This window comes from Xenopus laevis, chromosome 2S (assembly GCF_017654675.1).
Source record: "Xenopus laevis strain J_2021 chromosome 2S, Xenopus_laevis_v10.1, whole genome shotgun sequence".
Taxonomy (NCBI): Eukaryota; Metazoa; Chordata; class Amphibia; order Anura; family Pipidae; genus Xenopus; species Xenopus laevis.
This window is the reverse complement of record NC_054374.1, coordinates 20,629,993-20,655,326: the sequence shown is the minus strand read 5'-3', so window position 1 is coordinate 20,655,326 and position 25,334 is coordinate 20,629,993. Positions and strand designations below refer to the sequence as shown.

Sequence of the window (25,334 nt, the reverse complement as noted above, 5' to 3'; positions counted from 1 at the left end):
CCCTTTCACTTTTTTCCCTATATATGTTCACTGAGGCGTATGGACGCACACCTCTTGCCATTTATTCTGAGCACAGAACCTTGTTTTGTCTGTATATTGCTATTTTGTTTGTTTTTTTGTGTGGGAATTGCCATATTGCTTCAGCTGCAAAATTAAAGAGAAACAAAAATATGCTGTAAATTAGGCCTCTGCCCCCTCCCTAAAAGAGCTGATTCAGTAGTCTAAAGTGGACCCAGGATAGTTGTACTTATTTCATATCTCCCAACATTTTGGAAATAAAAATATTTTTTTGACCACACCCATTTTTGTGTCCACACCCCATAATTACCATGTTCATTTTACAAAATTTGGCAGGTTATGAAAGTTTGAACATATTTCTGTGTGTTTTTTTTTTCAGTTATTACAGTTTTGCTAATGGAGGTGAATTGCCCTTTAAGCTGTGAGTCTAACTTTTCCCTAGTAATTGTTACAATTACTTATTTGCTTTTCACAAAATTGTTACAAAAGTATCTTATCTGCTGCTGTGTCTGTTCTGGGCTCTCTGCCAAAAGCCAATTAAGTTAGAAACTTTGTTTCTTTTTCTGTCTGTTCAGTGCAGAAAAAAAACTGGAATCTCCTGTACAAATGAGGGACTGCGGGTTGCGCTGTCAAAAGAGGGAATGTTCCTCTAAAATCGGGACAGTTGGGAGGTATGCCTTTTATCGGTATCTCTTTGGCCCGAGTAAATTTTAACCTTAAGGTTGTTGGTATCAGATTTGGTACTGAAAAGCAGATGTTGTCGGGGGCAGGCAGCGGAGCGATGTGTGTCTATTCTTATGTGTGTGCCTGTGTGGCAATCCACTCTTTCTCTGGAATCTGTTAACTAATCAGCCGATCTTTGGGTTGGGCCTGAGGATTTTAGGGCCCAGCTTGTTCCGTATGAGACTGTTGTCCCCGTTTGCACAATCCCTTTCTGTATGAAAAGCAGATGGGGTCACGTGTATATTTATTAAATAATTCATTTGTCTGGCTAGTTTATTTTGCATAATTATGGCTGACATTTTTCTTGTGGAAATTTGTTCAGGTCTAGTAACCCGTAGCAACCAATCACCAGTTTGTGTATTCAGGCCATCGGTCTGAGAAGAACAGTATTCTGCCATAGCCAGATCACAGAATATCACTTGTTTGACCCAAAGTGCATAAATTGCTACAGCTCTGCAGCAGTAGATGAGAATAAGGTCAACCAGTTCCATAGTTTCGAAGAAGGCCCATAATTATAGAAAGGGGGTGGAGCTCCGCTTAGGGCCACCCCTGCAGTTCTGATATTGTGGAATACAACTCCCAGAATCCTCAGCTGCCTGTTGTGATTTCTAGTACTCAGCAACATACAGAGAAGGCTATAAAATAGGACTGTTCATCCTCCTGCTTACTTTCCTACTAATGCCTACCCATCATTTTAATGTCTGAAGTCCCGTGTATGGTTGAAACCACTTTTGAGCTAAAAGCACTTCACGGGAAAATGAAATCAATAGTGTGAAAGTCCTTCCAGGTCTTTTATATAAACGTTTAGAAAAGGCAAATATTTACAATTCACACAGATATCCAGCATTATTTTATTTCAGACCGGGCATTACCTAATAATCCATTTACACTGGCAGCTTGCCACCTAGCAGGGGCATGATACATGTCGGCATTCTTTGTCGCCATTTCTCTCACCTCCACCCTGTGTGCTGGGAAGGAGATCGGGTTCCATACAGTATGCCAAGCACCCGTGGCTCTTTAAGGCATATCAGGCAGTGCTGCCCTGTCTATTTCCAGCAGGAACCGTTCAGAACACTGAATTTCTACCTACTCTTTGCAAACACGCTTGCAGAGCTCTTGGAAGTCGTAGTTCGGCAATAGCTGCAGGACCGCTGTGCCTTAATTTCAGATTGGGAAATCAATATGCCTAATGGATAAATAGTGATTGGTTTAGATGCCTGCTGCAGCCTGCAATGGCTTTTAAGCATGCATGTATATAAATCTCAGAGAACTCCCAACTTAGAACATGTCCAATGGTGTAACTAGATATTACTGGGCCCAATAGCAATTTTTTTTTCAGGCTTCCAAAATATATATAGGTTGACCTGTTTTACCAATATTTATTGAAATTATATATGAATTATGGGACCCCTATACCTCCTTTGTCCCCCTGCAGCTGCAGGGTCTGCTTCCTCTGTAGTTACGACGTTACATGTCAATTATATTTGTCAGATTTTAAAAAGGTGAGGTGGCACCTTATTCTTTTCAAGTCAAGTTGGGGGCCCTCCTTACTGTACCTCTAACCCCAGCTCTGAAAATAGCAATATGTAGAGTTGTGTTATCTGAAAACTCTATAAGTTCATGCCCAACCACCTTGGGCTGCTTTCAACCAGCATAACCTGCTGCCTGACTAATCTGCTGTCTCCACGTTTACCCATCCTATAAAAATTCATTGGCGTGCTCAGTTAAGACGCCACATGTCGGTACTGCTGTGTGCAATTACATCTCGGCAATTAATCCATTAATCAATTTTATTAGGGAGAACATGTTTTACATTAAGACATTTGGCACCTCAAACAAACTGTATCTGGGCACAAAAGAAAACATATGCTTAACATACCTGAACTGGTTTTCATGAAGTTCAGCCTGCTGGCAGTTGTAGCTGGCATATGAGGTCTAGTTACCCATAGCAACCATTCAGATGTTTGGTATCAAACAGGCAACCAACAGATACAATCTGTTCATTAATATGGATTGATATGGCCCATACTGGAGTAAATGTTTACTTTTTAGCATCCAATCAGTGATTAGCTTTGACTGGTCAATAGTAATAACAAAAAAATCTGATTCTGATTTAGTAATGGATACAAAATCAGACAACAATGACTGTTGGCTCTCTGCAGGGTCAGATATATCCTTGGTGTACTTAATACTGAAAGTGTATTTTAAGGTTAACTTCCCCTTTATATAAAAAGAGTGTTTTGCTTTTCATAACTGATCAAGTAAATGAACCTGTTGAATTCTGTTTGTATTTTAGGAAAAAGTTTCACCCTGACTATCACCGTCTTCACCAATCCCCCGCAAGTGGCTACCTACCATCGAGCCATCAAAATCACAGTGGATGGACCACGAGAGCCACGGCGTAAGTGACACTTCTTTACCATGAGTAGGCCAGTCATGCCTAGGTCAGCTCTGACAATTTGGTTAATATACTAACGTTTATGTGACAAAATAGCAGTTGTGTGCATATAGTATGTAGGTCAGGTAATACAATTCACCTTTAAATGCCCCTAGAATTGCAAGTATAGATCATGCCACCATCAGAAATAATGGGGCCCATACAACAGTTATTAGTGGCAGTGGTCCCTGTGGAATGTAGAATTCTATAGGGAACTATATTTCCCACCTGGTCATGCCCCCAATCCAACTTGGGTTGCCACCTGGCCAGTATTTTACTGGCCTGACCCGGTAAAAATAATGCGTGACCACAATGTTATTAATAGGGAAAAAAAACGAAATATACAGGAAAGCCGGTATTTTTTTCCAAAAAAGGTGACGACCCTAAATCCAACCCAGAGACCCTATTACACCCAGTACATGATCCATCCAAACCCCACCTACACCACTGTCTCTTTGCATCTGATCCTTCTCCTGAGTTGATGTATAAGTCAATGGGAGAGGTCCAGTGACCCATTTGAAGATGTTAATAGCCTTCCTAACATTCAAGTTTTGTTCGGTGAAAAAACTCGATTCGAGTTTAGTCGAATTCGATTTGAATTTGATTCAAGCTTTTGGGTTGATAATATTTTTTCGAGTTTTAGATTTTTTTATTATTAAATAACCTCCCAATCAAATTTTGATTATATTCGAATTTATTAGAGTTAAAAAAAATTCACATGAATTCGAAATTCTCAGAATCCCCTGTGGCCCTGCTATTGCCCCTGCATGCACCCCCCACCCACAGACATCTTGAGCTGAAGCTTATATTACAATGAAGGCTGTATTAAACTGGTAATTCCCCAGACTCCACTAAAGCAAATTAATACTTATGCATTATAAGAAGACTCCCTTGATCTCCCTATATTCTTCTTCTATTAAACACTTCATTGGCAGAAGGCCACGCAGTTCTTCTAATGTCTGTTAATCACAGTACAGTTATTTAACTGTATTGCACTATAACTTAGGTAGGTGATCTGCTAAGAGCAAGTGTTTCTGTCCCTGCTTGAGGAGCTTGTTTAAACAAAGTAACAAAATGGTGTTATCAGATCATATAGCTTATTTATCATTTTGTTTAAAAGTTGTAAAATTGTTACATCCATCCTTTCTCACTCAGGCACACTTAGGGGCATATTTATCAAGGGTCGAATTTCAAAATTGAAAAACTTCGAAATTCGATTTCAAAAAGACCAACTGAAGTGAAGTCGAAGTTTTTTTTGGGTCGAAATTTTTCGGCTAAATTCTAATCGTACGATCGAAGGAATAGCACATTCGATCGAACTGATTCAAAGTTTTTCCCCCCAAAAAACTTTAATTTCTCAAAGTCCACCAATTGACTCCAAATAGGTGCTAGGAGGTCCATAGGCTAAAACCGCACTTCGGCAGGTTTTAGATGGCGAACGGTCGAAGTCGAAGTTTTGAAGAGACAGTACATGATATATTTCGATAATCGAATTTCGACGTTTTTTTCAAATTCTAATCGAATTTGGACTATTCCCTAGTACACAAAAAACACTTCGAAATTCAAAGTTTTTAACTTCGAAAATTCACCTCGACCTTTGATAAATCTGCCCCTTAATGATATTTCCAAGAATTTAAGGGGGGAAAAAAACCTTTCTGGTCAAATATAATTTGTTTAAATTTTAAATGCGGTCTGTAAGAATGGTGACTGAACAGTTTATAAACATAAAAAATTGTGAATTTCTTCCAAAAGGCAGTACAGGTGATATAAGGACAAAGGATATAAATCATTAGTAAAATATGTGTTTATTTACTTTAAGAGCAGCTACATTTTAAAAGTTATATACCCCCCTATAGAGAAATGAGAAATTAAAATGAGAAAAAGGAAAAATAACATTGAGTTAAGAAAAAGTATTTGTATTTTTTAGTATAAGATAAAAAAAATGAATGAATCCAGTGATTTATGCTAATGACAGAGTCGGCATCAGTCAGGATTTTTTTATATTTACATCTGCTGGAAGATGGGGAATTATTACTTTAAGATTCACCCCCCACACACACAGACACACTCCCTGAAAAAATACATTGAAACAAAAAACCCACCACAGTATAATTATATAAATAGTTTATTCTGTCGAGCAAAAGTTGAACTTTAAAAGCAGAGAATCCGACTGCCAGAGCAGCTTCTTGGAATGTTAATTGCACACTGTACCCAGCAACATAACCTCTAATCTAAAGTAATAACAAGCTCGCTTACCCATCCTTACAGCTAAAATATTTCAATCACTGTGCGATCTGCAAGACCTAAAAAGTATGTGATATAATTTGGGGAACAAGCACCAAACCCCCCCAATCACTTACACTTAATAAAAAGCAAAAAGATTGTACTCAATATCATTGTAGACTGCAACACAATTGTATTTAGATGTCAGAGGCAGTTTCTAAAGCAGTCTGGATTCCAAATGGATTGGAGGGCATCTGATACATTACCGTTTAATCCCCAGTAATAGAGAGGAATGCACTTCAGTACAACCACTGGCAATAGAATGATAAGGACTTAAAAAGTCGGTGGGGGTGGGATACAAATTTTGTACACGGCATATAATGTATATCATATGGCAGATTTCAGATCTACTTTTTATTTGCCGAGAGGGGCAAATTTACCCAACTAAACTACTACTTAGCTGCAATTGTATGTGCCCCCGAGAATTTGATGTAACTGTTTGTCTTTGTGCTCCAGAAAGGGTCCAACCAGACAAGGGCCCACCAGGCTGGTCTGACACACCAGCTCCATTAAACTAAATTACTGAACTGTCCCAGCAAAGAATACAGTCTCTTTGAGAAGAATAGACCAGCAAATGTTTTTTGTCCCTCCCACTTGTGGTAAAAAGATACTGACACCAGAAATTAAACTCTTTTTTACATCTGTTATAATATTGCCTTTGAAAGCTACTTATAACTTTGCCATAAAGTATTTGACCAATGCTTTTACATTACCTTTCTGGTGCCCCATGTTCCTGTATGAGGGGGCTGCCCTATTTGTGCAGCAGGAGTCCGTTCAGTGTCGGACTGGGACATCAGGGGTCCACCAAAAACCCTTAGACCAGGGGCCCACTCAAAAACATTTAGATCAGGGGCCCCTCTAAGTATTATTTTCTTCCTCTCCTCACTCAACCTCTATTCTCCTATTCTCTTTTCTTTACATACTATAACCTAGTATTCCATCTATTTAGCCTCTTTATTCTCATAGAAATAGGCAATGACCATGAAATAGGCCAAATGTTTAGAAGCAGGAGGGCCCACTGACACCTGGGCCCAACGGGAGTTTTCCTGGTGTCCCAGTGGGCCAGTCCGATACTGATTCCGTTAGCTTCAGAAACTCTAAAAGGTACCTATAGACTCAAAGATTTCTCTTGCCGTACGACCGATTTTCGCGAAGTCCGACCAATCCTTCGAAATTATCGTGCGGTTAGTGGGATTTGAACGATCAAACAACTTACGATTTTTCAGCCGACATCTGTCAGGAAATTGATCGGCCAGCTTAAAAAATCTTTGTCGGCCCCAGTGCAATCTATCTATGTTTGCAGGGCCAAGCAGGCAGCTACCCTTTTCCTGGCAAATTGGTCTTTTTAGTTAGTGTTCTCACGATGACGATTGGATCTTTTAAAAATCTCAACATCTATGGCCAGCTTAACTGACAGGCTGAGATGGAACAGTCAGGTTGGCAAACAGTCAGGTTTAAAAACTTCAACTAACAATTAATTACAAAAACAAACCTCTCTGCAAAAATCAACATGACCTATAGGTAGCTTTTAATGTACATTCATATATTAAAAAGTACTTTTTAAGTGTCAGTATCACTTTAATATTAACACTTAGCTCCACTAGGGTTGCCACTTTTTCTGGAAAATTGTGACTTTTATACACTTTTATCATTTTCCCCTATTAAGAACATTGGTATCAAGCATCATTTTAACCGACTGGGCCCGTAAAATACTGGTCAAGTGGCAAGCCTAAGTCCCACTCGTTCTGAACTTCATCCCAATCACCATTGGTCCAAAATGACTCCTGTTTTTGTATCATTAAAAATCCAGAGCCGCTTTCAAAACAAAGTTTTCAGATTTGTTTTCCATTGTAAAAAAAAAGTGCCTGTTGTTTCGGGGGTTTTGGCTGCACCACTAGTTTTCCTGTTTTTACACCGGATTTCTGTGTCATAACCTTAACATACAAATACGCGTTAAATTTCCCAATTCCAGCAGCGCTAATAAGTGCTCTGTGTTTTCTCTTAGCCGCAGTAGCTCAGACTGCTCTCCTTAACCCACTGCACCCATCTGCCCAATCTAGCCGCAAAATAGCTCTGCTTGACCCTACCACTTCCCTCTTGAAAGTTAATACTGTTTGATTCATTCTGGGCTGTGGCCGTGCAGCCAAAGAAAACAGTGCAAAGAATAACTTGCTTGTACGTCGATTGGAACCGTCTCAGAGGCCTTCGTTTCATAATACAACACAGTAGCTCACTGTATCTCTCCACAGCTGTGAGGAAAAAATCTAAGGAGGGCTTAAGTGTTGCAAACGAGGGATAGGCCAAGGCACTTAAAATGGATGAGCTGTCACGTAAAAGTATATTTCTTCTCAATTCCCAAACAATGAAGCAACTGTCTTGTGGAAAAGGTGCGAAACCTTTAAGGATAAAAGGGAGAGAGAAAATCTCAATGTTTACAGGTCTGTGGGAAAAAAGGCACAAGCTTTTGCAAAGGCAGCACGTATTTATGCTTACTGAGCAATAAGAAATTGAGTTATAGAGATGTTTTTGGTCTTTTATAATAAATTCTATTTAAACCCCATGGTAAGGATTTTTCTACCTCAGAAATAAGCTACGACTTTAGACGTCGGCCGAATGTGAAAACTGACCAAGATTTAAGGAGTACTAAACAACCAGAACTGAAACTCTACCAAAAAACTGTTCATACCCTAATAAGGGACCAATTATAAAAGCAAATTGTCATCTGCATGTTAGTAATTATTCCCCTTTTACATTTTTTCCCTTCAGCAGCCATTTTGTGTTGTTGTTTGTGTGACTGATCACCTGACAGGAAATAAGGCAGATTCTAATTGTGACAGGAGGAAGTGTGGGAATAATAGTAAAACCTCTGCATGAGCACATGAGCACGATGGCCTTAAGTACTTAAAATGGTGGTGTACCGTATGGGAATGTCCAATGGCACACTGCTAAGCACTGGCCTGCACTGTTGCATTTGACAAGTTGTAACTACAAGCAGGGGTGCTGCTGCCATGAGGCGAGATGAGAAACTTGCCTCAGGTGGCAGCAGCCTGCAAGTTACCAGGGGTGTCAAAGAGGAGCTCCTGGTAACTTTAAGAGCTGAAATTCAGTTTTTTATACTCCTATACTGCATGAATAAAGGCATGCTGCAAACTGCACTGCCCGGTTTCTGGAGGGGCTGCCCAGGGGGAAAAGTGCCTGTCCGGATTTCCAAATTGGCAAATCTGGACAGGACATTGAAGTGAATGGCATGGCGATCAGCCATTCACTGATCGCCACCTCACCTGTCCCTTCGTCACATTATCCATCCTGCCCTGACATCATCCGATCCGCCCCCAACGTCACCGCCATGGAATGATCTGCCCTGACTCCGAAGTCACCTGGCCCGCCTCCCAACGTCACCGGCCTGCACCTTGCCCGTTTTCCCCAAAGAAAAAAACAATTCTAAGCTGCCATGCAAGCATGCGTGAATTGTTTACTAGGCTGCCATGTAGCATGGGAATATTACATGTGGCTTCTACAGCACATAGACAAACCTACACATTGGAATTTGTTTGGGTTTGAATAGCTGTCATTTAAACTTTGGGTATCTTTTTGTCCTTCCCTGTCTGTGTGATGGGCTCTGTATCACAGGCTTTTCTGTACTGAAAAATGTCCTCTGCCTTACAATAGAAGAAGGGAATTTTCCGCTGAACTCGCGTCAGTGTTTGTATGTTGGTTTTGCTGTAGGAGGAATGATATTAGCGGTATACAAATGTCTGAGGTGTGTTTTGGCTCCATGCCTCTGCCTTTGTGTTCTTCTCAAACAATTGATTCATAAACAGTGTCCAGGAGAAAGCATTTGCCTCTGATGTGTGGGAAGAAGGGCTGCTCACAGAAGCAAAGGGTGGATCTTGGCATTGGCATCTTACACAGGGGTGCAGCACTGTATGGCTGCCAGAGACTGATGTGAATAGGGCACCGTTGGTTGCTTTGATAAATCAAGTAAACAGACCCTTTGCTTAACCTTTGGCACCTTTTACATTTCAAGGGAATTCATGGAGACTTCTTTAAAAATGTTAGAATGTCCTTTAAAAAATAGTATCCCCTTCCTTGCTCTATTTCATTGTAAAGTGATGAATTCTGGGACTTGAAGTCCCTCAGCTTTCCACAATGGGCAGTGAAAGGATTCACTGCAAAGCAGAGGGACTTCAAGCACCAGAATCCATTACATCACAATGGAACAAAATGAGGGAGGGATGGGATTTTATTACACTGTGAGCTTAAGGGGGTGGGGCAAATGGTTCTGAAGAGTATCATGGTTTCCGTCCATTCTGTGCAATAAGTTAACAGTAAGTAACATATTTGTGATTTTTCTTTTAACAAATTCAATTTGTGGCCAATACAAAATCTCATTAGTACTTTCTGCAGGCGTTATGTTTTCATCTGCAGTGCAAACAGTAACCATCACGGCCCTGTGGAAAAGGCACCATGAGCAGTTTAACCAAGAGAGAATATAATAGCCCTGCCAAAGGGATTTATGGAACTATTTATAACAATTAAACTTCTTTTACATCAAAGCCTAAATTGTCTTTTATCACGAATCTGAACGCGTGCTGGTATATATAAAAAAAATCCTACAACATCCTTCCTTCAAATTATAAGCAGATGTATCATAAAGAAGATGAATCTGTCTTTCCATCTTCTCTCAGTTATGTCATATCTGTAGTTGTAATGGATTTTTCTAGTATAATTTATGATTTTGTCCCTGTTGTTCATTAAAGAGTTAGTGTGCACAAAGGAATAGAGTTTGTGAAATGTGTGGTGCGCTTCACTCTTCCTGCTCTTCCTGCAAAATAATATTCAGTTTCATGGTTTGAATCTGTCCAGAGTAATATGGATCAGAGTTAGAAAAAAAATTATTTGTTTTTCATTTATGATTTTGCCCCTGCTGTTTATTAAAGTGTACACAAAGAAATAGAGTTTGTGATCCACCTATTGCATATAAAAAATGTGTGATGAGCTTCACTCATCCTGCTCTGTGCGGCCTGTAGTACTCTCAGGCAAAAAAACATTCAGTTTCAAAGTTTGGATCTGTCCAGAGTAATGTGGTTCAGAGTTAGTAGAAAAAAATATATTTTTTTAATTTCATCTTAATAAAGACCTTGTTGTGGTGCTGAGTTCTGACAGCCAGGAGGTTTTGTTTTCTGTTTGTCTGCCAAGTTCTACCCACAGACCCACAAGAATAAGGAAAGGAGTCTCAGGCAAATGTTTCAGGTTTGGGATGAGTTAAACTAATTAACTACACAACTTAAGAGGAATATTATGCTAGGAATCCTTTGTCACATTTTATTTAGATGCCTTTGCAACACTTATTGGCATCCTGCAAAACAGATTTATAATGCTATAAGGAAATGCAGATGCCAGACATGCTATTTGGATGATGGGTAACCTCTAACGCTCCCACCATGCTCCTGCAATTTAAAATGTCTGATACTAGGACTTGTACTTCCCATCAGTGAGAGATGCACCCATTGCCATCCCTCTGCTATGTCTTACATTATCAATCTTCTTGAAATGACCAATAATGAAGACATGATTATTATTTATAGGACAGAGTTGGACAAGATCCTCTCAGTGTGGCTTATATCCTCAGCTTGGTCAGATACCCTACATCAGAGATCTCTGAGATCTGTCGAGTCAGGCACAGCTGGATAATCATAGGCTTGTAACATTAGATGAGAACTTTCTGGTCCAGAGAATCAGGGTGTCTCCATACAAAACATCTCCTCGGTATTCAATCTCCTGTCTGCTTATAGTAAACTGTAGCATGATTATGAAAGATAATTAATGCTCCAAGGCTTTTTATAGAATATCAGTTTCAGTTTCCATCCCTAAAACAACTCCCTTATTTCGGTATAAAATACCCAGGTACTTCACCCTTAGCTTCAAAAACGTAGGGAGTAACAGTTCAAGTTAAATCTAATAATTGCAAGGTTAATGCACGGTAGCAGCACACAGGTCCAGGCCCCAGTCACCCAAAGAGGAATTTAGGTTATTTTGAGCTATGCCATTAATTATACCTAGGCATTTTGTTTAGTGATATATTTGAAATAACTCCCATGCAGATCTTACACAAACAAGTGACTGTGGAGTTTACCTGGGATAACTCTGGCTACACACACAGGTCTTGTACAAACAAGTGACTGCAGACGTATACCTGGGATAACTCTGGCTACACACATAGCGACTGTAGAGATTATCTGGGATGACTCGGGCTACACAATAGTTTTACACAAACGACTGCAGAAATTACCAGTGATAACACACAGGGATTGCAGAGATTACCAGGGATAACTTGGGCTACACACTGGTTTTATACAAACAAGCGACTTCAGGCATAACTAATAACTGGGATAACTGGCTACATGCACAGTGACTTCAGCGATTACCTGGGCTAACTGTGGCAACACACAAGTCTTATACACACACGCAGTGTCGGACTGGGACACCAGGGGCCCACCTTAAAACCTTCAACCAGGGGCCCACCAAAGAACCATAGACCAGGGGCCCACTCTCTACTATTATTATTCTTCTCCTCACTCAACCTCTGTTCTCCTAGTATTTATTCTTTACATACTATAATCTATTATTCCATCTATTTAGCCTCTTTGTTCTCAAAGAAATAGGGAATAGCCATGAAATATGCCAAATCTTTAGCAGCAAAGGGGCCCCCTGACACCTGGGCCCACCGGGAGTTTTCCTGGTAACCCGGTGGGCCAGTCCGACTCTGCACACACGTAGCTACACACTTTTTAATATATTTATTTTTAACACTGGAGACAAACATCATCAGCAGTGTTGCCCAGAGCAACCAATCAGATCTTTGCTTTTGTTTTCTAACTTTATAGGTAGGGTTGCCACCTGGCCGTTAGAAATGATGTCTGATCTCAATGTTATTAATAGGGAAAAACCATAAATATATATAAGAAGGTATTTATTTCCGGAAAAGGTGGCAACCCTACTTATAAGTTAGAATATATATGTTTTTTAGCATTTTGATTCTGATCTATAACCAGAACAAATGCAAAGATGTAATGATTACATGCTGGCATATGTGACATCACCTACACATGCTTCTATGGCTAATTCTAAGCAGCTTTTCAATTGGCCTACATTGTTTTCTTTTTTTATAGTTTTTTAATTATTTGCCTTCTGATTGTTTCCAGCTTTACAATGAGGATCACCAACCCCTTCTGAAAAACAAATGCTCTGTCAGGCTAAATATATATATTGTTATTGTTACTTTTTATTATTCACCTTTCTTTTCAGACCTCTTCTATTCATATTCCAGTCTCTTATTAAAATCAATCCATGGTTGCTAGGGTAATTTGGACCCTAGCAATCAGATAGCTGAAATCACAAAATGGAGAGCTGCTGAATAAAAAGCTAAATAACTTAAAAAACACAAATAAAAAAAACATAAACCAATTACAAATTCTTTCAGAATATCACTCTTTACATCATATTAAACATTTATTCAAAGGTTAACAAATCCTTTAATATGTTTGAGGGTTTCTTTGTCACACACAAATATGAAGTTGTACATGCAGTAAGGGTCAGTGCCATGGACTTGGTTTCAGAAAATACAGTTTAAGGCCACTAAAATATTCAATGTTAAGTTTAAAGATAAATGGATAACGTAACCAAAGACTGTCGGTGATATTATGGTTATTATATTTTACAACATGGGATTTTTACCCTTAGTTTTAGGCCCTGTCCATGTTAACTAGCATCCTAAAGGTAGTTTAAAAAGGATATTCAGCTCGATAATAACTGATTGGCTGCAGGTTTCCTTTTAAAAACCATTTACAAAGATTTGGCTTTGCACTGCCGGAATTTGTGTTGCACTGAACCTTTAATAAGGTTCTTTAGTGGCCCAGCCCTTCAGTACAGCAGGCCGGAGCTTAAAATAGCGTGTATGTACGAGACAGGCAACATATGTACACAGCTTGCGTGACTTGATGTGTTTGCATTCAAGTTGTCTGTCGTGAAATGAAGAGCTAAATTGAGGTCTGGGATTTGCATGCTTGAGAAATTAAGGCGCGAGGCTCTCGTCCTGCCAAAACACCAGCCTTTTGCTATTTCCATTTTTTCCTAAAACTGCTGGATTTTTTTTTTTTAAAGATCCAATTGCAATAAAGCTGGATCCGCTTCTCTGTGCGGTGTGAAATCTGATATACTGCCGTACTGTCTCAAGCCACTAGTACGAGAAATGCCAGCGACTCCAATCCCAAACCCTCATAAAAGTTTATGCTTACTTTTATGTAATGATCCAGTGGCTGTGGAAGGGGTTTTGACATGTGCTGTCGGTGGTCTAGATTAGGGAGAAGAATATTTAGGGGGTCAGTTATGTCCTTTTTTTAGGGGATCCCCTTAGAAAGGGACAGAGAAGGAATATTTATTGCACACAAGGTAGCTTTGAGTTCTTACATCACAAAAGTGATTGGCAAATTTCCCCTTTAGAATTTATATTTCGCGTACTACTAAACTGTAAAGGCACTGGGCTGGTCCTAGTGTTAACAAGATTGTACCGGTATTTCACATTAGATTAAAAAAAAAAGTAATAATCCAAATTAAAAATAGTATTAATCAGAGGTCAAAATCACACGACAGCCCTGCTAGGGCGGTAAATACCTGCTGGTAGAATAAGATACATGCTTAATGTAGCTTTAAGGGGTATGGCACACAGAGGATGAACTTGATGCATTTTGATGTCTATGCAATTTCTGTCGAAAATGTTCTTCATAGAATTGACTTTCATTGTAATTATAAAGAATTTAGTAATAGTCTGATTGGTAACCTGGAGCTAAATGACATCTTTGAAGATCCAGAGAAAGTGTAACCTTTCTATGGCCCCTCCTGTCAATATCACCTTCGTAGGTGCTTTATATCCAAACAAAATTCCGATTTTTCTTCCCCTTTTCCATAGGACACAGACAGAAATTAGATGAGCAGACAAAACCGGGCAACTTGTCCTTTTCTGAACGACTCAGTGAACTAGAACATTTGCGCCGAACAGCCATGAGGGTCAGCCCACATCACCCAACTCCCACGCCCAACCCACGTGCCACCCTAAATCATTCCACAGCTTTTAATCCTCAGCCGCAGGGTCAGATACAAGGTAAGTGCTGAACCCCCTCATTCTTTCATATACCAGCTCATGTGGGTTTGCACTTTTTGTTTTTATAATGAAGTATATATATATATATATATATATATATATATATATATATATATATATATATATATATATATATATATATATATATATATATATACATGTTCTAGAGCAGTGGTTCCAAAATCATGGAGCTATATTTATGCCTTTAACCATATAATGAGCTAAGGGGCCAAATAACTGGGTCTCAAATGGGGTCTGGGAGATAATCTGGACACCACTATTCTATGGCAATATGAATCTGTTATTGTTAGAACTAATTGTAATCAGTCCACATCTGCTTAGTGTGCCATTTTTATTGGGACCTGAATTTATCGGAAGAGGTGGAACTTGTGACTGAGGTTATAAAGGGGCTTTTCTGCATTTGAGTGTCGTGCATCAGTTATAGTAGGGCAAGAAGTAGCACTTTATGTGTGTTCTCTCTTTTTGTCAGTAGTTAAATGCAACTCCCAGTACCCACAACCAAAAGGAACAGCCAAGAGGTCATCAGTTGGGCAGTCCCCTGCAAAATATGTTCTCCCCCCAGGGCCCTGACTTCCACCCTAGGAGTAACTGACTTTTTCCCACTCCCTTTTCTATGGAAGAACCGATTGCGCAGTCACCAAGTCACTCTGCTGAATTTAATTAAATTGAATTCATTTTAAATTACATTTAATGACCACTTTTTCCCACTGCCGAGAAATTGACGGTTACTAAACCTTTCTGTTAACAGATTAAAGCGTTTCATTTAGCATCTGAAACTCCTTTTTAAATTATGAGCTTGACACACAGAGAAATTATATAGGCAAGTTATGTGCATCTGCTGATATATCTATAGGTTTCTCATCTCTGAAGGCTGTGAAACATTTAGGGAGGGTCCCCTATTATTGGACGGGGTTTCCAAGGTGTGAAGTTGGCTTGTGCCAGAAATATCTGCTTGGTTGCTATGGGTTACTAGAACTGGAGCAAACTGTTTCAAATAAGTATTAGTGGGATAGTATCATCTCCAAATGATTTGAAACATTTTTATTTAATATGCAATGCACTCATGTGGTATCTCACTGCTTGTGCCTACCAACTGATGCAAAAGTTTGTGCCGGGGCAATGGCACTTGTGGGAAAAAATGTTGAGTTGTGTGTTGAACCTTAGAAAATTGTGTGCCTTCGTGGTACATTTAAGTGACATATACAGGGCATTTCAGTTACTCTTTAACACTCCATTCAAATTGCTGTGCTGGGAATGATTACTTAACATTTTTTGCAACGGTCTGTAAATCTGATACAGGCTGGATTGGAGCTGCTGTATTGATGGCAAAGGAGACGACAGGTGGCAGCTCCCACACACAGTCACACATGCCAGGCATGCCCCATCGTATCCGAGTTAAATCAAATGGATGTTAAGCCAATGGAGAATTTAAAGGAGAGGGTCTCTGTGCTTGGAGAACATTCCCTAGTGACTCTGTAAATTGGGTCTAGCATTGGTTATAGCCCAGGGAAGGAATCAGGGAATGGGGCTTATTGTAGTAAATACCAAAAAATCAAACCTAGGCGCTCTCTCTCTCTCTCTCTCTCTATATATATATTTATATTTATAAATAATTATTTATACATATAAATCATAAGCTTAAAGCACAGCCTGCCATTGGTATTCTATGGACCCTAAGGGGTGCACCACCTGGTACTCCAGTACTTGCATCTGTACCCATCAATTAAATATTCACTATAATTTTGTGGATTCATTGCAACAAAATATCCCTTTAAAGGCAAACTAAATCCACTTAGCAGAAGGACCCCACCATGAACCCCTTTCCTGTTTCCCAATGTCAGTCAAGGCTTAACTTCAGCTTCCTGATACCAATCATTGGCTAAGAGCATGTGTAATAGAAGGAACAGATTTGCTTCTAGTATAGCCTCCTTTTAGGGGATCAGTGCCAGGCAGTGGGAGAAAAGTGGTATGACTGCACCCTGGTCCACCCCCCATAGGGCTGATAGGATGGTGTTTATGAGCATGTGTACAGCTGGTGGTGAGGAATTGGGGCTATAGTTATGCCTCTGGCACCAGAAAGCTGAGGATCAGAAATTAAACAGCCAAATTTAGCGGCAGTCAACCCTGCTGTATGGGGGAGCAAGGACATTTTGGGTATGAAGTTGTGGCTCTTTAAGAGAGGGGACTGTGTACGGGTGTATGTTGGCATCCATGTTGCCATGTAGTATGTATCTATACTAACAGTTCATTAGCAGTATGTTTTATGGATTTTATATGTGGACTTTTTTTAAAAGTACATTTTTATTGGTTTTAACAACACAAACAGACAAGTACAATACAATATCTGGTAGAATGACATTGGATTAGTGTCGGGTCAAGTGTAAACATATACAGAAGACAGAAGAATTCAATCACTTGGAGTTACATTGTTGATATAGATATGGATATAGCTGGTGGTATAAATCAGGTTGTATCCGGTTTAGGGAGATAGTTTAGGTATCCCAGGGTTCCTGGTCACTCCAATCACCCCAAATCTTGCCAAATTTATCATATGTCCCTCGTCTTGTAGGTTAGTTTTATGAGGGGAAGGGCATTGTCTACCAACTGTCTCCAGAAGGCTAGGGTGGGAAGTTTTCTTGGCATAAAACATGAGCCTACTTAACCGGATTCTGATTGCATTAGTGAGCAGTACTTCACCTATCACCCCTAGCAAGCAAAATGTTCGGTCCACTATCTGTGGAGTATATGTGGATATGTGGGTAAGATGGTAACCCCTTAAAAAAGCAGAGGAACTGATATAATCAGTTAGCATAGTCTTCTTCTATACATGCAGTGAGCCATCTGCACGCACTCTAATCAAATTTTACAGCACACATACACTCCCGCCATAACTCATTAGGGAAGTTCCACCTGCCGGCTTGGGATCATCTAACCAAACACATCCACAGACAAGCAACGAGGGTGCAGACACACCACATCAAAAAGATCTCAGGCTGAAAGATTACTCCTTGCACAGACTGAACATAAATTAGAGAACACAAAGCCATTTATCTGCAGTCGGGCTCTTTGGCCATGCAAAACCCATGCAAAGTGATAGTTTTCCCTTTTGTAAATGAACCTTTTGTAGTTTCCCAGGTGAAATGATTTTGTCTTTTTGCCTCCGAGGCATTTACAGTGTTTCTCTTCTAAAAACATCTTTGGGTATCCTGTGAAGTTCAGAAGCGAAACACTTGCATTGAAATGCTCTCAGCTCAGTAGCTAATGTTTGGTTGGAATATTAATTCAGGAAGCAGATACTGTTTCTTTAAATTTTAAGATTGTGCTGTACAGCAGGGGGTTCCCCTTCATATCTTTCTTCCTATATCCTGAGATAGGAGCAGGTTCTAGTGGAAACCTGAAGTTTGTCATCTATCATCACAAACAACTTTAAAGGGGAACTATCGCGAAAATTTAATGTAAGCGTCCTCATACTGAAATAAAAATCTTTCTAAATACAATCAATTAAAAATTCTGCATTGTTTCTGAATTAATCAAGTTTATCTTCACTCTCTCAGCATTTGTTTCTCTTCATTCTGTCTTCATGCAGCAGTTGGGTGTCAGATGAATGATCCAATATATCTTATAGGGGGCTCCCTTTCCTAGCAGATGTATTAGAGCTCACTCATATAACTGATTCCAGTAAAAACAAAATCTAACAAAATAACTTTGGCACAAATTCTGCATGTAGAGAGACATAATGTCTGGTGATTTTGATAGAGTGAGCTCTAATACACCTTCTAGGCAAAAGGAGCCTCCCTAAAATATATATTGGATCATTCATCTGACACCCAACTCCTGAATGAAGACAGAATGAGGAGATGCTGAGAGAGGAATAGTGAAGATAAACTTGATTATTTCAGAAACAATACATCATTTTCAATTGATTGTATCTAGAAAGTTTCTTATTTCTGTATGATGAAGCTAATATTAAATTTTCATTTTCCGAATAGTTCCCCTTTAAATGAAGTTTTCTAGAAATGATGGATGGGCGGCCCTTTGAAACCTCACTCTCTAGGACAGTGGTTCCCATACTGAGACTGAAGATCAATAATGATGAAATTTGGGGTATAAACTTAATTGCTATCCTAGACATTCTTGGAGCTATGGCAGAATGACTAATAAACTGATGACTGATACAATGTTTTCCTATAGCTGAAACTAGGAGATGTACTGGATTGTGCAGCTTTGCATTATCTTGAATACTGTATCTGTTTGGCCAAATATCCAACCAAAATCTCAGCACATTGAATATTCAGATCTCAGCAAAATCTACACTAAATTGCTTTGCTTGAAAAAAAAATGGCCACCTTCAGTTACAGAGCATTGTAAAGTTTAAAAATTCATTTTGGGCAACCACTGTCCCGAATTAGAATCTTTTTCAAAATGTTCTGGGATTCAGTTGAATTCTCTCATTTTCAAGTCAAATTTTTCTTTCCCTCTTCTTTTTCCCTGTCCTGTCACCCAAGTTTCTTTTTCAGGGCTGTATTTTTATATATAGGCACCCTATATGATGATGATAAGGATAAGGGACAAATTTAAAGGGGAAATGTGCCTGCCTAAATGAACATTACTTTTCCTTTATTATAGTTGCCTTGGAAATACAGCCATATATATTTATTAAATAACTAGCCCACTGTATGTAACATATTAGATGACTTTACTGTAGAATGTAAATTTGTTGTGTTGCCAGCAGCATCATGCCAAGCACCCAAGGGTACCCCACCTACGCCTGTCCCTCCCACTACATTTAACATGAATGACTTGTGGGGAGTCTGTTACTTTTTACTATAATCATATTTTTGTGATGTATTTAATAAAGTTGCCAAGTCTCTTTGATTACGAAAGTCTGCAGACTTGGGCACTTGGGGAAGGAACATCAATCTTTCAGACAAAAGTGTATTCACACATGAAATGCTTAAGGCACCGAGGGGAAAGAGATACAATGGGGTGTTTATCAGAGCGCTGGCAAACTGGCCTGCAGGTAACATGTCTGTACAGCAATGCGATGGCTTTGAAGACAATAGTGAGTGGCTCTGTACCAACATTTCCCAGTAACAAACCAGCAGTATGAAAACAAGCTGAATATACAGTATGGCCACCCTCCTCCATAATGAACACGCACCATGCAGCTTCTCAGCCTACTAGTGTCATTATCACCTTTTTTTATGGGCTCAAATAAGCCCTTGCAGTCCACTGTTTGGTCAGGCTTCAGAAGTTTGCAAATGTATGAAACTTTGGAAGTATCGGTCATTTGGTATAAGACAGAAAATAAGTAGAAACAGCAATGCAGAGAATATAAACAGACAGAGATACGCTGCTTTCAATGACCTTTTCAGATCAATTTAAAACCACTGAAAACTTCTAATGAGCATGAGAAATTTTCTTTGAATCGCAATATGTTTTATTTGGCAAAGGATTTTTTTTTTGGAATTGCAACCCCTTTAAGTCAAAAACAATATCTATAATCTGATGATGCCTCGCCCACAGGGATCACTGCCACTGTTTCACATTAACTGGCAGTTTACACTGCTGTTGGTTAGAATCTGGATGGCTTCCAGGATGATAAATAGTTGGACGGGGAAACAAGCCACCACCTGTTGTTATTAGGATGGAATTTCAGCGCTTCTGGCACTTGAAGGGTTAACGCCCATATTAACCCCTGGAGGAGCCGGAGGGGGGAGTTATGCAGGTGCTTGTGAAATCCCTGTGTGAATTTTTAGTGTCCCCCCTCTCCTCCCTGCCAATGCCCAGTGTTCCTTTACACAGAATAGTCTATTATAATCTCTTGCTGGCAGAACTCGCTGGAGTGATGCAACTGAACACATTGCACAGCACAGTAAATAACATAGCCTCCCCGATCCCCAAATTTAAACACAAAAAGGCTCATTTACTAACACAAGTGGATATGCACAGTACTGATACCCCTTGCTACACTGGAATGATGGTTAGAATTGTGCATTGTGGGTAAAAAGCATGGAGGTTTGCATTTGGTTGACCAATTAGATGCCATAAACAACCAGACCAACAACAGCTTGAAGGGATTGTTTACCTTTGAATTAACTATAGTTTGATGTAGAGATTGATATTTTGACAAATTGCAATTGGTTTTCATTTTATATTATTATATTATTTGTAGTTTTTCAGTTATTCAGGAGCTCTCCAGTTTACAATTTCAGCACTCTAGTTGCTAGGGTCCAACTTTTTCTAGCAACCTTGCATTGATTTCAGTAAGAGACTGGAATATGACGGGGAGAGGCCTAAATAGAAAAACAAGTAATACAAAGTTGCAATAACAATACATTTGTAGTTTTACAGAGCATTTGTTTTTAAAGGGGGTCAGTGACCTCCCATTGGAAAACTGGAAAGAGTCAGAAAAAAAGAATATAATTAAAGAACTATAACAAATAACTAATGAAGACAAACTGAAAATTTGCATAGAATTGTCTATTCTATAACATAATAAAAGTTAAAATAAAGGGGAACCACCTGTTCCGTGTATGGGACAAAAACTATGGCCTGCCTGATTGATATCTAGTTGGGTCTTGGGCAGGAAGAAAAATTATATCAGAATGTAAAGGAATGTAAAGGAAGGAATGTAAACTGCATAGGTCCCTATTGTGACCTAATTGTTGGACTGGACAGGCCAAATCAGATAAAGACCAAACAAGCTGGTCTATCTGTGTATGGGCAGCTTTAGTAAAAGATGAATGACGTTTTATTATCAAATTAACTTCAAGCAATATGGGACTATTTTCCCTGGTATGATTGTTCTTCCCTAGCAATGCTCTGCCAGTTTGGTTTGCACAGATGTCTTGCTGCAAGTCCTTGCACAGACATTGGTGCTACATTTTACTACAACCAGTACAGCAATGACTTCACCCTTAAAATCAATGTCTGATATATGTTAGCTGCCATCTTTATTTCCTAGGCCGGCCCACTGCTTAGAGTCACTGACTCTAGTGCTATCCAAAACGACTACTCATACACATGTCAGCTAGTAAAAGCTATTAAAATCAGTTAGATGGAAGATGCCTTGCACTAGACTTACCATGTAACATTTCACATGGCTAGTATCAGAACAATAACTTGCAGTAAGACAGGTTACAATTTCACATACCAACATCACAATATATATTTTCATAGTGAGCGAAACCAGTGCTCATTATTATCGTCTTTTTGTCTGGTTGCAATTTCAAAATAAAGCCTTTCTCAAATACTGCTATGGTGCAGAAAATAAAAGGGCCGGCTCCAGCATGCCCCGTGACTCGGACATAAAAGTATCTTACAGATCCTATAGATATATATTTTCTGACATCTTCCAAATATATTCCCCGCCCCCTCCTAGCAGCTGATGAAGCCCCATGGAAATGCGAGAGGCATTTGGAATATGGTTACATTCTATTCCCACTTCAGAGCCCGACATCATGCTTGGGGATTAGTAGAACATTAGTCATTTCAACTGGAGAGGTTCTTGCTGGCATTTTCTTCCAGTACATACTAGATATTTATAATTATATATCACACTCTCTCCTGGGCTCCGAAGATCCTTGCAGAAAAGAAGATTTTTGGTTCCCTGCAATATGCCAAGTGGAAATTCCAGAGCATGTGATAACGCCTTATAAATGACCCATAAAGCGCAGAACAGACGCTTTGTTCAATAGGCTGCCATAATGGATGGAAATATAATCTAAAGATACCATTTCTTCCGTGCTGTTTCCATACAATTATAAATCCAATGTATTGATTAATGGTGTGTGTGTGGGGGGGGTCATTTCAATACTTAAAGGGAAAAAATGCCCTAATGATAATTCCATTTTACATCACAATAAATGTTCAGTGAAATGCATTAGTGTAGGTCTTTCTACAGATCGAGCCTGATATATCTAGATATTTATTTTCATATGAGATGGTTTAGCTATACTTTATATTCTTTATGTTTATAGAAATCTATCCTCTACCTAGCTATCTGTCTCTCTCTCCTTCCCTCCTTCTATCTATCATCTACCTCTCTTTCTTTGTATATATCCTTTAGTTAGCTCTCTTTCTCTCCTTCTGTCTAGCTACCTATCTATCTCTCTTTCTTTTTATCGATCTATCTATCTATCCTCTACCTAGCTCTCTGTCTCTCTTTCCTTCTATCTATCTATCTATCTATCTATCTATCTATCTATCTATCTATCTATCTCTGTCTGTCATTAGTGTATGAGGGCAGGTGCACATCATTCACAGAACTTGCACATTTTTCACAAATTCTCTCCCACTTAGGTAGCTTTTATGTGTTTCTCACCTGATAATTGAAATATTGACCTGCTCAACAAGCTATTTGGAGAGAATTTGCAATTCCTATGAAGCCTATGCACCTGCTTGTAGCCTGCATGCTCATTACTCCCTGCACCCAGGCCTGAAGCATGCACCCACATTATTTACAGTATATGATCAGTAGAGCGTACATTCAGATTAGTGATGGGCAATGTGAGTCACCCTATATCTTCCTATATATTATCTTCCTATAATTTAAAACTGCCTGGCGTAGGTGTGGAAATGGTTGCTTGATTTATTCAATGACATAAAATTTCTTTATTAAAAGCTAAAGGGCAATGCCCAATCCCTGTCCATAAAGTACTGGCAAAAGAAATCCGGTTTGCCTTTTTTTATGTATCTGTTTAGAAAGCAAAATGCTGTTGCAAAATCTAGGGGTGTAACACAACACCTACAGTGATATCCTGCGGAGGAAAACTAAGAATGTGTGTGTGTATTGCACAATGGACATTGCAGATCCTCCCTTTGATGCACTAGTAAGAGAGAGACCAGTGCATATTCTGTAACTGGCTGCAGCAAATCAGCCATATCTTCTATACTTCCCTTACTTCCCCATGCCACAACGGAAGGGTATCGGTGTCAGTTAATATACACAATGCATAATATATGGGTGGATGTATGGTCTTGAGTTCCAGCAGTGAAGTATACAGTATGGGCTGATATTGGGGTGAAGCTTATGGTCTAAATGCTAAATGCGTTAAAAAGACAGGAATGGAAACCATTATCTGATAACCTGTTATAAAGAAAGCTCTGAGATTACGGAAAGGCCATCTCCCATAGACTCCATTTTAAGCAAATTGTTAAAAATTTTAAAAAATTTTTCCTTTGTAAAAATATAACAGTACCTTGTTATCCCAGCTAAGAACTAATTAAAGGGAAGCTAAACTCTAAAATAGAATAATGCTAGGAATGCTGTATTTTGTATATTAATCATAAACCAGAAGCCTAATAAAACAAATGATTTATGCTTTCAAAGTTGGCCGCAGGAGGTCACCATCTTGTTAAACATCTTTGCAAGACCAAGACTGTGCACATGCATAGTGTGGTCTGGGCGTCTGTTGGGAGGTTAAGCTTAGGGATCGTCATGAATTATCAAAACAGCACAGGTCAAATAATTTCTGCCATAGAAGCCTATACAGCAAGACTGATTAATAATCAGAATATGCAGACTGCACTGTAGATACAAATCTCTACACGGTCGCTGGCTGCTCTACAGGGAAACAAACAAAGCTGCTCGAGTTCTGGGAAGTAAGGGGGGGGGGACTCCAGCCTGCTGTGTGAAAGTATGATTGTTAGTTAGGGACCGTCTGAAGTTTCCAGGGTCGGACTGGGGGGTCCAGGGCCCACCGGGACTGGTGTCCAGGCCCCCCCTCTAGCCCCCGCTACCTACTTTTTAGGTGAGTCCCTGCTCGGCGCCCAGGCGGCGCATCGCGCATGCGCAAACGACGCGCATGCGCGAACACAAACAGCGCTGCGATGCGCCGAAAATTTTTTTATTATTTTTTTAAAACTGTCTGGGAGAGGGGGACTGGCCCGGCGGGGGCCCACCGGGTATTTTCCCGGTATCCCGCCGGGCCAGTCCGACACTGGAAGTTCCTATCCTCATCAGTCAGAGCAAGTAAAACGAAGGGGGAAGATAGATTTCTTTTTCATTAAAGAAAGTAAAGATTGGATTTTTTTTTTTTGCCTTTACATCCCCTTTAATGCTTATTAGGAGCAGAATAATTATATTGGCTTTAATTAATGTTTAAATGATTCTTTAGTAGACTGCAGATCTAATCACAGAAAAGACCCCTTATCTGGAAAACCCCAGGTCCCAGTATTCTGGATAACAAGTCCCATACTTGCACCCTGAACTTAGAGTAAATCCCATGACCGGTAAATAATGTATATTTTAAATTAAAGAGAGAACATGACCCAAAAATAATGAAAGGACATATACTTTTAAGCAACTTTCCGATATACATTTATTACAAATATGGAATGGTTTTATTTGTAATTCGTGGTTTGCTGTGATTTAACGGGACATAGTGTAGGGTTTTGTCAGGGTATCAAACTGATCCCACTCAGAACTGAACTGCCCCAAAGCCCACTGGCAACTGCAACTGTGAGTCCGGCCCCAGTATAAGGCCAGACAGGTGTGTGTGTGACAGGGCAATGGCGACAGGCGTGCAGCTGTGCGGCCTCTTGTCTATTATTGGCATGAACAGCCCGTTCCAGACTCCTAAACAAGAGGAAGCTGAGGCAGCCAGTCGATTTTCACTCAGAGAAGGGGGAGACTTAGTCACGGAACAGAAATTTAGATACAAACGAGACAGTTATTTACTGGAAAAT

General features: G+C 39.6%; 1 protein-coding gene across 2 annotated transcripts in view; it reads left to right on the top strand.

Moving 5' to 3' along the window:
- Window positions 1-25,334, top strand: part of LOC108709238 (runt-related transcription factor 1-like) — a 145,883-nt gene that overhangs the window by 101,750 nt on the left and 18,799 nt on the right. For both annotated transcript variants that reach the window (XM_041583427.1, XM_018248900.2), the window contains 2 exons: window positions 3,038-3,142; window positions 14,430-14,621. In XM_041583427.1, the coding sequence (XP_041439361.1) occupies window positions 3,038-3,142; window positions 14,430-14,621 (297 nt within the window). The remainder of the gene's footprint in view (window positions 1-3,037; window positions 3,143-14,429; window positions 14,622-25,334) is intronic.